This window comes from Theropithecus gelada, chromosome X, assembly GCF_003255815.1.
Source record: "Theropithecus gelada isolate Dixy chromosome X, Tgel_1.0, whole genome shotgun sequence".
Classification (NCBI taxonomy): domain Eukaryota; kingdom Metazoa; phylum Chordata; class Mammalia; order Primates; family Cercopithecidae; genus Theropithecus; species Theropithecus gelada.
In genome coordinates, this window is record NC_037689.1 from 133,176,717 (window position 1) to 133,190,440 (window position 13,724).

General features: G+C 39.1%; 1 protein-coding gene across 8 annotated transcripts in view; it reads left to right on the forward strand.

Moving 5' to 3' along the window:
- Nucleotides 1–13,724, forward strand: part of INTS6L (integrator complex subunit 6 like) — a 62,503-nt gene that overhangs the window by 13,466 nt on the left and 35,313 nt on the right. For 7 of the 8 annotated variants that reach the window (XR_003117382.1, XM_025372187.1, XM_025372189.1 and 4 more), the window contains exons 3-6: nucleotides 11,575–11,724; nucleotides 12,535–12,624; nucleotides 12,854–13,037; nucleotides 13,297–13,425. Coding sequence is in view for 7 of the 8 variants with exons in the window: in XM_025372187.1 (XP_025227972.1) it covers nucleotides 11,575–11,724; nucleotides 12,535–12,624; nucleotides 12,854–13,037; nucleotides 13,297–13,425 (553 nt within the window). In the remaining variant the exon portion in view is untranslated. The remainder of the gene's footprint in view (nucleotides 1–11,574; nucleotides 11,725–12,534; nucleotides 12,625–12,853; nucleotides 13,038–13,296; nucleotides 13,426–13,724) is intronic. The other variant, XM_025372193.1, reaches the window with a different exon arrangement.

Genomic DNA, 13,724 nt, shown 5'->3' on the forward strand with positions numbered 1-13,724 from the left:
TGCTTCACGATTTTATCGTAATTCCCTGGGGTAAGAATTGAAAACTTCATAAACGTATTTTGTAAATTTTCTAGATCCTTATGATTGTTTATATGCTTAAAAAACTTCATACTAAGTATTACTTTAAAGATGTCAGTAACACAAAATGGTGAACTATGTGTCAGTGGAACCAAACTGTGAATCATTTCTTTGCCCAGTTTCATTAAAATATGTGATCACGTGAGTCTTTAACTGTCTGCTGAAGATCAGTGCAGCAGGCCACAGACTGTTAAATATATTTCTGCAATATACTGGGGGAGGTAAATTTCTTAATATCTTTGTTAAAAAGTAGAAGACACAAGTAAGCTAGATTTCATATATGTAGTCTTGGTTGGTAGTATCTCCTGAAGTGTGTGGAGGAAAATTGGTAGATCAAAACACAGAATGATGGCATTCAGAGTTCTCAGGGAGAGAACTGATTTAATCAAATAAAATGAACTTTGCACATTTTGGCAAGTTCAGGACACTAAGAAAAGCCCTTGGGGAAGTAACTTTTATAAAACTGAATCCAAGAGAACGGGTTATTCTTTTTTTTTTCTTTTTTTCTTTTTTTTCTTTTTTAAAGATAAGGTCTTGCTCTGACACCCAGGCTGGGGTGTAGTGGTGTTATCATAGTTCACTGTAGCCTCAAACTCCCGGGTTCAAGCGATTACCACTTGGGACTACAAACACATGCCACTATGGTTGGCTAATTTGTATGTTAATTTTTTTGTAGAGAGAGGGGTCTCGCTATGTTGCCCAGGCTGACCTTGAACTTGTGGGCTCAAGTGATCCTCTCTCCTCAGCCTCCCAAAGTGTGTTGGGATTACAGGCGTAAGCCACTGCACCCAGCCTTGGATATTCTTTAAAAAGTAATTTTAAAGCTACACTATACATTTAAAACACACAATAGTATAATACCTCCTTTGAGCGTTGAAGTATATTAGTACCTTGAGTCAAGTGAGTAAAGCACAAAAAAGTGAAATCCAGCCAAATTGCTAGAGTATCAGGTAAAAAGTTGTGTCAGGATCAGAAAATATAAGCAAGAAGGAAGCTTTTAGGGGAGGTACAAGAAGGAAGACAGTTCTATTCTTGTAATGATATAGTGTATTCTTAGTGTGTACTTCATAATTGTAACAACCTCCTTTATAGGTGTGCTAGCTGTAAAAATCATTTTACAAAGATATTTTAAACAGTTTAAAGTGATTCAGCTGTCACAGTGTTCTGTTACCTAAGAGAGCAAGTAAACCTTGTCTTTGTTATCAAAATTGGAGTCCATTGTAATTGTGAGAAGAAAATTCTCGAAGTTGAGAAGTTTTAACTTGCCCAGATATTCAGGGCAAAGACCAAGAGAAAAGTCATTTGTCTCCTCGGGAGACAGAGATGATTGGAAAAGCAGGGCTTCTTATTTTTCATGTCATTCCATCTCACTGGTGAGTTTACCAATGCAGGAACAGTTTGTGATGACAAAGATGACAGAATGCTAAATTGAAGAAGAAAGTAAGTTGGTTGAAAAATACTGTTGGAATTGATTTATGCAAATTTTCTGGGTTGTTTCAGAGCAAGTTTTCCCCAAACTTATGGAGAGCAGATGGAAAAAGGAAAATAGTTTATCTTTCAACAAGAGAAATGATGGCTCTGCTAAATTTAGACTCTTTGGCTTTAACTTGTGACATCTGGGAAAATACTCAAATCTGTTAATCATTTAGTTTGTATAACCACCTAGAAGAGCCCAATGTCCAGGATAGACCTCTAACATGGGCTTACGAATGGCAGATATTACCAGGCTGATTTAATTTCCTTTAATAAAAGATAAAAAGTCTTGTCAAGGAGAGGAAAGCAACATGCATTGGCTTTCTGGATGTCAACAAGGTTTTCATTCATTCATTGTGAAGGGCTTGCTAACAAGCTAGGAAGATTTGGACTGGACTGCACTGCTCAGGGGAATGTCCAGATAGGCTGTGGGATGTATGTGCCTAAAACAAGTCAGTGCAGTGGCTCAGCACCAAGTCAGGGGGACACAACAAGTGGAGCCTTCCAGCAAGAAGTTCTGTCACTGCTGTGTGAAGGAGCCTGGCTTGTGAAAATTCATAATGTACAAGGATTCTTTTTACTGTTTGGAAAGATTCACTGCCAGTCCCTTTAAATAGCTACCATCCTAGAGAATATTAATCATTCAACTATTTTTTTTATTTATAAATAGTCAATTCATATACCATTCACAAGGGTTACTTTTCTTGTGGAAATTTAGGTACAGCTGCCCTAAGTATCTTTATCAGTTACCTTGGCTGGGGAAATTAACAGCATGTTTATTGAACTTGTACATTATACTGTGTTATAACATTATACCATTTTTCAAATGTTAGTAAGGTCGCTAACATTTTGGAAAAGGATTACAAGTGACCTTTAGAGATAGAACAGAAGTTTTCAGAAAGGCCTCTGACACCACTCCCACATCCCCTTCGAGGACAGTTGATCTGCTTTTATCTCTTTTACTTGTTCTTAGTTCCTGGCAAGATTTCAATGGAGGAAAAGGCTTCTCTATTTTAAAAAAATAAAAATCAATGAAAATCAATGAATCAGAGAAGTGGCCTGGCTAAAATGGGATGAAGTTCAGGAAGGACAAGTATTAGGATACTGAGGGATACTGAAGTTTAGGGGAGCCGCTAAATAACACTCCTTCATTTCCCTCCTCCACTTGAAATCTATTGAGAAATAAGACCCAGAAGCCAACCAGAGTTCCAGATTACAGCTTTATTCCTGATCAAAGCTGGAGGAAAGGATATAGCCTACATGTGTATTCATGAAAAACTTCCAAGTAGTTCACATATTGACAGACCTACCCTATGGGTCTGTTGTAGGGGTGGAACCTACCCCTTAAGCACCACATGTCAGAGAACATACCAGAATATTCAAAAGAGCTTCAGCAACAGGCCTGCAGAGAGCATGCTAGTTTCCTGTTTGCAAACCAACCAGTCAGATGAGAAGGTGGAAATGTGGGTGCAGAGGGTAATAAAAAAGAAAACATTGCTTTTAGGCTTTGCCGTTCTGAGGAGAAAAGTGCAAATTCTCTCCTTCCTGTGGTGATGTAAGTGGAGAATAAATAGCTAGTGGCTAGTCAGATCAAGCTGGGACAAGAACCCAGGTCACTTTCTGTCAGTGACAGAAAGGCCCATGTTTTTCTGTTGGTATGAAAAGACATTTTTAGTTGACTATGGAAACTTAAACCCAACCTGAATTAACATATTTACTGAGACAGGAGGTGTTCTCTTTCTGTAAGTCAGATTTACATAAAGGATTGTTACAGGGTGTAGAATTATAAGATACATAAGTCTGATTTATATTAAAGGAAGGTATAGAATTATAGGATATAAAAACTGTAAGGGACCTTAGAGTTGGTTTTTCAGCCCTTTCATTCCTTGGGTGAGGAAACAGCCCCAGGACTTACTCTGACTTACTCTGACTTACTCTGGACCACTTGCCAAGCGAGTTTGAGACAGCTAGGAATAGACCAGGCCCTTCTAATTCTTGATTCACTGTTCCCCACACCTAATTGTTCTGTACTTAGATGTCAGGGAAAGTAGGCTTAAAGTGAAATTTTAAAATTTTATTGGCCGGGCGCGGTGGCTCAAGGCTGTAATCCCAGCACTTTGGGAGGCCGAGGCGGGTGGATCAGGAGGTCAGGAGATCGAGACCATCCTGGCTAACATGGTGAAACCCCGTCCCTACTAAAAAAATACAAAAAAAAAACTAGCCGGGCGTGGTGGCGGGCGCCTGTAGTCCCAGCTACTCGGAGGCTGAGGCAGGAGAATGGCGTGAACCTGGGAGGCGGAGCTTGCAGTGAGCCGAGATCGCGCCACTGCACTCCAGCCTGGGTGACACAGCGCGAGACTCCGTCTCAAAAAAAAATTTTTTTATTAAACGTATAAACTAATCTAACAAGACATATCTGTGAAGTGAATATAGGCTTACCATGAAGATAGTGCAGGTTCAATTCCCAGACCACCACATTGAACTGAGTCACAAGAACTTTTTGCTTTCCCAGTTCATAGAAAAGTTGTTTACACGATACTGTAGTCTGTTAAGTGTGCAATAGCATTATGTCTAAAAAACAATGTATGCACCTTAATTGAAAATACTTTATTACTAAAAAAAAATTGTTAATGATCACCTGAGCCTTCAGCCAGTCATAATCTTTTTGCTGGTGGGGACTCTTGCCTCGATGTTGATGGCTGCCGAGTGATCAGGGTAGTTGTTGCTGAAGGATGGGGTGGCTGTGGCAATTTCTTAAAATAAGACAACTACGAATTTTGCCGCATTGGTGGACGCTTCCTTTCAGGAAAGTTTTCTCTGAAGCATGCAGTGCTTTTTGATAACATTTTATCCACAGTAGAACTTCTTTCTATTTTCTTTTATTGGAGTCTGTCCTCTCAAACTCTGCCACTGATGTATAAACTCAGTTTATATAATATTGTAAATCCTTTGTTGTCATTTCAACAATGTTCACAACATCTTCACCATGAGTAGATTCCATCTCAGGAAACCACTTTCTTACTTATTCATAGAAAACAACTCAATCATTAAAGTTTTATTATGAGATTGAAGCAATTCAGTCACATCCTTAGGCTTCACTTCTAAATCTAGTTCTCATGCTCTTTCTACCACTTATGCAGTTACTTCCTCAACTGGACTTTTGAACTCCTTAAAGTCATCCATGAAGGTTGGAATCACCTTCTTCCAAACTCCTGCTAATGTTGATCTTTTGACCTCCTCCCGCGAATCACGAATGTTCTTAATGTCATCTAGAATGTTGAATCCTTCCCAGAAGGTTTTCAACTTTGCCCAGATGCATCACAGGGATCACTATCTGTGGCAGCTGTAGCCCTACAAAATGTACTTCTTAATAGCCTTACAAAATGTATTTTTTAAATAATAAGACTTGAAAGTCAAAATGACTCCTTCACCCATGGGCTGCAGAATGGATGTTGTGTTAGCAGGCATGACAACAACGTTGATCTCCTTGTACATCTACATCAGGGCTCTTGGGTGGCCAGGTGCATTGTTGATGATCAATAGTATTTTGAAAGGAATCTTTTTTTCTGAGCATTAGGTCTCAAGAGTGGGCTTAAAATATTCAGTAAACCATGCTGTAAACAGATATGCTGTCATCCAGGTTTTGTTGTTCCATTGCTAAAGCACAGGCAAAGTAGATGTAGCATAATTCTTAAGGACTCTTGGATTTTCAGGATGGCAAATGAATGTTGGCTTCAGCTTAAAGTTGCCAGCTGCATTAGCCCCTAACAAAAAGTCAGCCTGTCCTTTGAGGCTTTGAAGTCAGGCATTGACTTCTCCTTTCAAGTTATGGAAGTCCTAGATTGTGTCTTCTTCCTATAGAAATCCGTTTCATCTACATTGAAAATCTGTTCTTCAGTGTAGCCACTCTCATCAGTGATCTTAGCTAGATCTTCTGGATAACTTGCTACAGCTTCTATATCAACACCTGCTGCTTCACCTTGCACTTTTGTGACATGGAAGTGGCTGCTTCTTCTAGCTTCAAAGTTTTCTTCTGCAGCTTTCTTACCTCTCTCAGCCTTCATAGAGTTGAAGATTCATTCTGTCAACTCTAGGAAGAGTTAGAGCCTTGCTCTGGATTAGGCTTTGGTTTAAGGGAATGTTGTAGCTGGTTTGATCTTCTCTGCAGACCACTAAAACTTTCTCCATATCATCAATGTGGCTATTCTTCTTCTTACTCCTGTGTTTCCTGAAGTGGCATTTTAAATTTTCTTCAAGAGCTTCCTTTGTATTAACAACATGGCTGTTTGGTGCAAGATGCCTACTTATCTCAGCTTTCGACATGCCTTCCTCACTAAGTTTAATCATTTCTAGCTTTCGATTTAAAGTGAGAGAAGTGCAACTGTTCCTTTCACTCGAACACTTAAGAGTCCATTGTAGGGTTACTAATTGGCCTGATTTCAATATTGTTGTGTCTCAAGGAATAGGGAGGCCTGAGGAGAGGGAAACAGATAGGGAACAGCTGGTCAGTGGAGCAGTTAGGACACATACAACATTTATCGATTAAGTTCACTGCCATCTTATATGGGTATGGTTCATGGTGCCCCAAAATAATTACAATAGTAACATCAAAGCTCACTGATCATAGATCACCATAAAAGATATAATAATAGTGAAAAAGTTAGAAATATTGCAAAAATTACCAAAATGTAACAGAGAAACACAAAGTGAGCACATGCTGTTGGAAAAATGGCACTGATAATACAGGGCTGCCACAAACATTCAATTTGTAAAAAATGCAATATCTGTGAGGTGCCATAAAGCAAAACACAGTAAAATGAGGTATGCCGATATCCATAATGTGTGGAAGAGTGGTTTCAATTGGTAGGCTCTGAAGTTAGGCTATCTGGATTCAAATCTTGGCTGTGCCATTTCCTAGTTGTTTGGCCTGGACAAGTTGCTTCACTTTCCCAAGCCTCAGTATCCTCATGTATAAAGTGGAGATAATAACAGCACCTACCCAGAGGGTGGCTGTGAGGTTCATGTAAGAAGGATGTATATTACATGCTATGCTTAGTATAAGTGAGTTCCTAGCATATAAGCACTGATAAATATTAGCTATCCTTAGTCATCATCATGATTATTTTACCTCGGAGAGACTTTTAAAATTTGACCTGTGAAGATAATAAACCCTTAGCTTAGGATTTTACCCATCCCAGGTTACTCCTTTGTCCTAAACCTCCATTCTTTAGGCCTCTTGTAATCATCTTTTACTGTCTGTCCTTTGGCCCCATGCTCTGTCACCAAGTCCTGTCCTATTTGTTTCACATGTTTCTCATTTAACTCTTTCATCTGTATTTCCATACGAATTCAGGTCTTGATTCCCTAGGTGTGACTTACTATTCACGCCTCTTAGCTGCTGCTCCTCCTCCTCCTCCTCCTCCTGCCCGCCTCATCTTCCCCCTCCTTTTTTTTTTTTTTTTTTTTTTGAGACAGGCCCTGGTTCTGTCACCCAGGCTGGAGTGCAGTGGCATGATCATGGCACACTGCAGCCTCCACCTCCTGGGATCAAGTGATCCTCCCGCCTCAGCTTTCTGAGTAGCTGGGACCACAGGTGCGCACCGCCATACCCGGCTATATTTTTGTGTGTGTATTTTTGGAAGAGACAGGGCCTTGTCATGTTGCCCAGGCTGGTCTCGAACTCCTGAGCTTAAGCAATCTGCCAGCCTCTGCCTCCCAAAGTGTTGGGATTACAGGTGTGAGCCATCGCGCCTGGCCTCAAACCTCCTAGCTTCTTCTGACTACAGCTTCACCTTCCTCCAGGCTGTCCTGTATGTAACTATCAGACTGATTTTCCTGTTTACCCCGCCTTGGATTCTGTAGTGTGTCTACTGTCTGCTGCTTTTAAGGCCAGGCTCTCATACCTCAACTTCAGGTCTTTTAGGAACATCAGTGTCCAATAGAAATACAATGCCAGTCATACACATAATTTAAAAAATTCTACTAGCCACAGTAAAGAGTAAAAACAGGTAAAATTAATTTTACTAAAATATTTTATGTAACCAAAAATATCTAGGACATTATCATTTCAACATGTAATCAGTACAAAAATAATGAGATTTTGGCATTTCTTGTTCTGCATCTTCAAAATGCCAAATGCATTCTATACTTATATCACATCTTGATCCAAACTAACCATACATCAAGTGTTAAATAACCACATGTAGCTAAAAGCTACTGTATCAGATAGTGCAGCTGTAGAATGTGACTTGCCACCACATAAACAAGACATAACTGTGTTTCACTTCTTCCTTGTCTGTTAAAATAGGGATGTTAATGCCATGCCTATTTTATAGGGTTGTCCTAAGCCAATGTGAAGTGTGAAAGTGCTTGGTAAACAGTAAAGTTCTGTAAGAATGTATGGAAGTTATTATCAGGAGTGAAGGTTTTTACTAACATAAGAATACAATATCTTTGGAGTAAAGTAATTTAATGTATACTCACTATCTCTTTATAATTATCTTTTTGGAAAAAATTTATCACATTAATAAGATTCTCTAAATACTTCAATAAATCTGTGGGCCTTTTTTCCTTCAGCATGTTGAGCAATGGACGTAGGGACATTTGGTTCTTCTCTTGATATAGGGAGCTGGACCCCTACCAAAGAGTTAATTGCTCTTGGTAGTAAATGTAGCCTACGTACTTTGTAGTACTGAGGTAGGAGTGGCATTAAAAATTTCCCATATCATCCAATTCATTGCAAAGAATAGGGATTAACCTAAAAACAATGTCAGAGATTTAGATACAGAAACTTTTAATATCTGGGCCGGGCACAGTGGCTCACTCCTGTAATCACAGCACTATAGGAGGCCAAGGCAAGTGGATCACCTGAGCTCAGGAGTTCAAGACTACCCTGGGCAACATGGTGAAACCCTGAATATACTAAAATACAAAAAGTTAGCCAGGCATGGTGGCACACACCTGTAGTACCAGCTACTCAGGAGGCTGAGATACAAGAATCGCTTGAGCCTGGGAGGTGGAGGTTGCAGTGAGCCGAGATCGTGCCACTGCACCCCAGCTTGGGCTACAGAGTGAGACTCCATCTCAAAAAAAAAAAGGAAAGAAAAAGAGAGAGAGAGAGAGAGTGAGAGAGAAGGAGAGAAGGGAGGGAGGGGAAGGAAGAAAACTATTAATATTTGTAAAATGCTTTCATTCCATATTCTAAAGGAAAATTTGAAGACAGATTGATGAATAACACCACTAACAATCGGGACACATTATTTTAAATCATGATGAGTCATAAAGTGGTACCCAAATCTTATCCTAGCCCTTTACCAAACCAAACAGTCCACTAGTTTTTTAAAATTATACCTTGAACTACCACATGGCCCTTCAGGAGTTCAAATTTGATATATAACCGTTGTTTCCAGTGTGGAAATAAGATTGCTAAATGAAGTAACTCCAAAAACAAGAATCAATTTTATATAATGGCTTCAGGGTAAAGGACCCCTGCCCACCATTACAAGTTTGGGAAAGCCAGAAACTTCAACATAATGCATGACCCTTTCTCTCTCACCTGTCCCTCTAATTAGCTACTAAATCCTTAGGACTCCTCCTCTGAAATACTTCTTTAATCTGCAACATCCTCTCCATCCCCACTGCCCTAACTCAGGCTTTCATCACTTTTCTCATAAGCTCTTTCAGCAGTCTCCAAACCAGTTTCCCTGCCTCAAGCTTCAGCCTCCCTTCCACCCCACAATTTATTCTCCAACTACCAGCAGAGATCTTAGTGAAATACAGATCTGATCATACCACTCCCTGGATTTAAAACCTTGAGTTCTTCCCAGGGCCAGCAGATAAAATCCAGTCTGCTGAGCATGGTGTACAAAGCACTTTATAGTCAGAACCCAAATTATCTTAATCAGCCTTGCCTCCTGCCATGTGCCCAGAGCAATGATAATCAGATTACTGGTGGTTCTCAAGTAAGTCCTATCCTTTTATCTGTTCTCTTCTCTTGCACAGTCCCCTCCACCCCTCACATCAGTGAGTCTCATGATCTTCACTTCATCCCATCAGGCTTTCTCAAATGTCCCATTTTCAGTGAGAAGCCTTCCCTCACTCTCTGGTCACTTGTTCTTTCAGTCTCCATAAATGCATCTCTTATTCCTTTGTGGCAGGAACCCCTCAAGAGCTCATTCCTCTCTATATCCCCAGCACGTAGCATTCTGCCAAGTATAGCATAGTTTGTCAGTAAAAAAAATTGTTGAATAAATACAAGAAAGAATTGATCCTCTCCTGCACCCAAATGTACACCTTTCTTTTCTACCCCAAAGAAGAAATCTAACTTCCTAATTCTGTATGATTTATAATCAACTACTGATAGTTCCAGATATTTGAAAGGACACTTTAAACCATAATGATTCCTTTTCACTAAAGTTTAGTTTATCTAGTCCAATAAGATTTTCCTTGGGCCATAAAGAGTTATTCTCATTCCCTATATTCCCAGTGCTAAAAGTCATATATATACAATTTGACCAAAAGAGCACCTGGAAAGTTTTAACTTTTAAATGCTTCGACTTATAGGATATGTTAGGAATATTAAAATAAAAGACAACAAGCTAAGCACATCTTTAATTTCACAAGAATCGCCAGCTATTGGACCTGGAGTGAATCTTAACCAAGATCACCTTCACCTTGTAGGGTTATGCAGGTTGTGTTCTGTTTAACCCTAGGGGGTGCCACTCTCACAGATTACGATGTGAATGACTCTGCGAGGTGGTATTCTCAGCCTTACACAGTGTCCCTGCTTATCAGATCATCCTCCTTTTCAACTTAGGTCCTAATAAGCCAACTGGTTTGCTCAAGGTCACACAGGTATTTCATAACAGGGTTCATAGCCAATAACCTGACCCCTTTCTTACTTCTCAGTCATTCTACTAATCCAAATTGCTCTGGAAGACCATGAAACCAGAAAAGAGTGTTTGATGTAGTTGCATGGATAATGGACTATATGCCTTCAGCTAAATGTGAAATTCAAATGGTTTGGTTTATCTCGGTACCATTTGCTCTTGTTTTCCACCTCCCGCTGTACTGGCCTGGTTGGCATAACTTCAGCATTTAGCATATCACACTGCTGCTCTCAGGCTCTCCGAGGCTCAAGTGGCTGTTCCACTCTGTTGCCAAGCTGTGCCGTCTTCTCTCTTTCTTGCTGGCCCATTCCTCTGTGACTTCCTGTTAGCTGCCACCTTCTTCTTTTAGCTTCTCTTCTCAGCATTTTTTTGCTGCTTTGTTTCTATACCCATCTCAGACCAGTCAGCACGATCCTTTCCTTCCTTCTATTCTACAGAGCAATCAATCACAGCATGTTGGCTGTTGACCTTGGATCTTTGGTTGTTTGCTGCTGTTCATAGCTGCTGGGCGTGGCTAGGGGACGCTGCTTCTTTGCCAAAACTTTTTGTTTCTTTTTCTTTCTCCTCTTATTCTAGATCTTGGGCTTTCTGAATGCTTGAAGATGCCAGAAGGGTTATATCCAAATAAGTGTGGCTCTATTCCTATTATTCCCTCTTTACTCTTGCTTAAAAGTGAAAATATTGCTTGGGTGGAAGAATCTTGGTTAGAAGAATTAATGTAGCTCAGACAGTCAGTATAACTAATTGTTTGTCTCTACCAAGGACAATGCATTTAAAAAATAACTACTCCTTCCTCTGCCCCTTACTCCATGCTTACCATCAATGTCAAGCTAGGGTAACGTGTGTTGGCAGGTTTGGTTGAGCCTGAATAGAAAACTGGACCTCTTGAGCCACAGTCCTTCAGCCATAATGGACGAAGTATTTTTGACTTCAGTTCTTTGCAGTTGATCATTAGAGCTAGCAGGTCTTTCCGAAACTGCTTGCTTTAGTTCTACCTGATCAGTGAAGATATAGAATAGAATTAGGTTAAGGAGTGGTAAATTTCTTAGAGTTTTGATACTTGCTGTTTATGTTTGTACTTTATATATTGTTCATTGTGTAATTGAGAAATTCTTTGTAAATGTTTGGTTTGCAGGCTGGTTGGAAGGAAAATCATGCAACATTCATGAGCGAACTAAAAAATCTTCAGGCTTCTGGACTGACTACTCTTGGTCAGGCTCTAAGATCCTCATTTGATTTGTTAAATCTCAATAGATTAATATCTGGAATAGACAATTATGGACAGGTAAAAAAAATTTTTGAGTGAGTACAGCTAATTTATTTTGGTGGCTTGGGGTAAGAATTTAAAATTGGGCATGGTTACTGAGTTTTCTGCTACTTTTCATAACCTCCAAAAATGAGATTCATATTACCTTTTAAATATATACTTTTAAAAAATCCCTCTTCTTTTGGTTCTTGTATATGGCTTGATAATAGAATAGCTAAAATTGTCTACTATGAGATAATCAGATGTTTGAGAATGATGTGAATAAACGGCTGAGAAATATCGGAACAAGACAATTGGAAAGAAACTTTCAGTGTCCTTAACTCCTCTGCCCCTCCCAATTTGATGAAAAAGCTCTAGGATAAGAAGGCAGAGTAGCATTTGCTGTTGCTCCCATTGTCCTTTCCTCCTCTAAAGTCTGTGCTCACAGTAACCAGAGTCACTCTCCAGGTTGCAGCACGTAAGTCACTAGTGTCCTATCTGTGCCAGGATTTTGACTCAAGTGAATGATTCATGAGGGTGGATGATAATGCCAGTATAATCTTGTAATATTATTTTATGATTACTTGGAAAGCAGAGTGAGAGAGGTATTTAAATGTTAATGGTTTGGGGAGTTACTGAATTATAAGAATTTCTCAGTTTATACTGAATATTACCTCTTCAGGGGTTGTTATTTTGATTCCCACCTATTTCATTCCCTGATCATTTCTTCCTTATTTATCCAGACAAATTTTATCATATTCTTGAGAGATCATTGGCAAGGCAAATGTAAAAGTTTAAATACACTTCTATTACTTTACATGGCTCTAATGCTTTTTAAATGTATTTTAGGGGAGAAATCCATTTTTTTTAGAACCATCTATTTTAATTACCATCACAGATGGAAACAAGTTAACAAGTACTGCTGGTGTTCAAGAAGAGGTGAGATTTTTTTTTTTTTATTTTGTTTAAATGGCAGGGAACATGTAGCTATTTCTGTGGGAGGCATTTCCAGTTAAGAATCAGTTTGGTCAAATCACCCATCTTGGTAATCCTTGAAAGATTGCTTAATTTTATTGAGTTACATGAAAGAAAAAGTCAACCCTTTAATTCTTTCTTCATTTTTATATGGGTTGTTATGATGAACCTTTTCACATTTTTGCCTTATCAGCTCCATCTTCCTTTGAATTCCCCTCTGCCTGGAAGTGAACTAACCAAAGAACCTTTTCGTTGGGATCAAAGGTTATTTGCCCTGGTATTGCGTTTGCCTGGAGTGGCTTCTACCGAACCAGAGCAACTAGGGAGCGTACCAACTGATGAATCTGCCATCACACAGATGTGTGAAGTCACAGGAGGTATTGGCAATATTAAACGTTTCTGAAGGAAAAATTCAGAGCATAGAGTATATTTTTCATTAAATGCCATATCCAATCTTTACTTGTTTTCCTTCAAAGCCTTTTAACTCTGTTGCTTAAAGTCATCATTGGTATGATACTTGCTGCCAATGTAGTTATGATTATTTCAATCTATATTTTAGGATTTTAAAATGCTTATATTATGAAATTATATTTTATTTGATCAAACTTGTGCTGTTTATTTTTCCTTCTGGGATAGGTCGCTCCTACTGTGTGAGAACACAAAGAATGTTGAATCAATGTTTAGAATCTCTAGTTCAAAAAGTTCAGAGTGGTGTAGTTATTAATTTTGAAAAAACAGGACCAGATCCACTTCCTATTGGAGAAGGTATAGTAGATAAACTTTTTTAACCCTAAAGTGTTATATAGGAGAATGAGAAGACATTAAATAAATTATTATAGACACAGTCTTCACTATCCACATGCATTTGAGTGGTTACAAACATCCATCCAAACAACTACCTATGTATATGTGTCAGGTAGCCAAATTCTAACAACTTTAATTTCATGTTGGATGTTCCTAAGAATGTGTTTCCTTTTCCTGGTGCATTTTATATTCTCTGGTCCCAGTCTTTGGATTGCACTGACTCATTCACTTCTCTATTCACAAAATGTCTGGAGATTCAC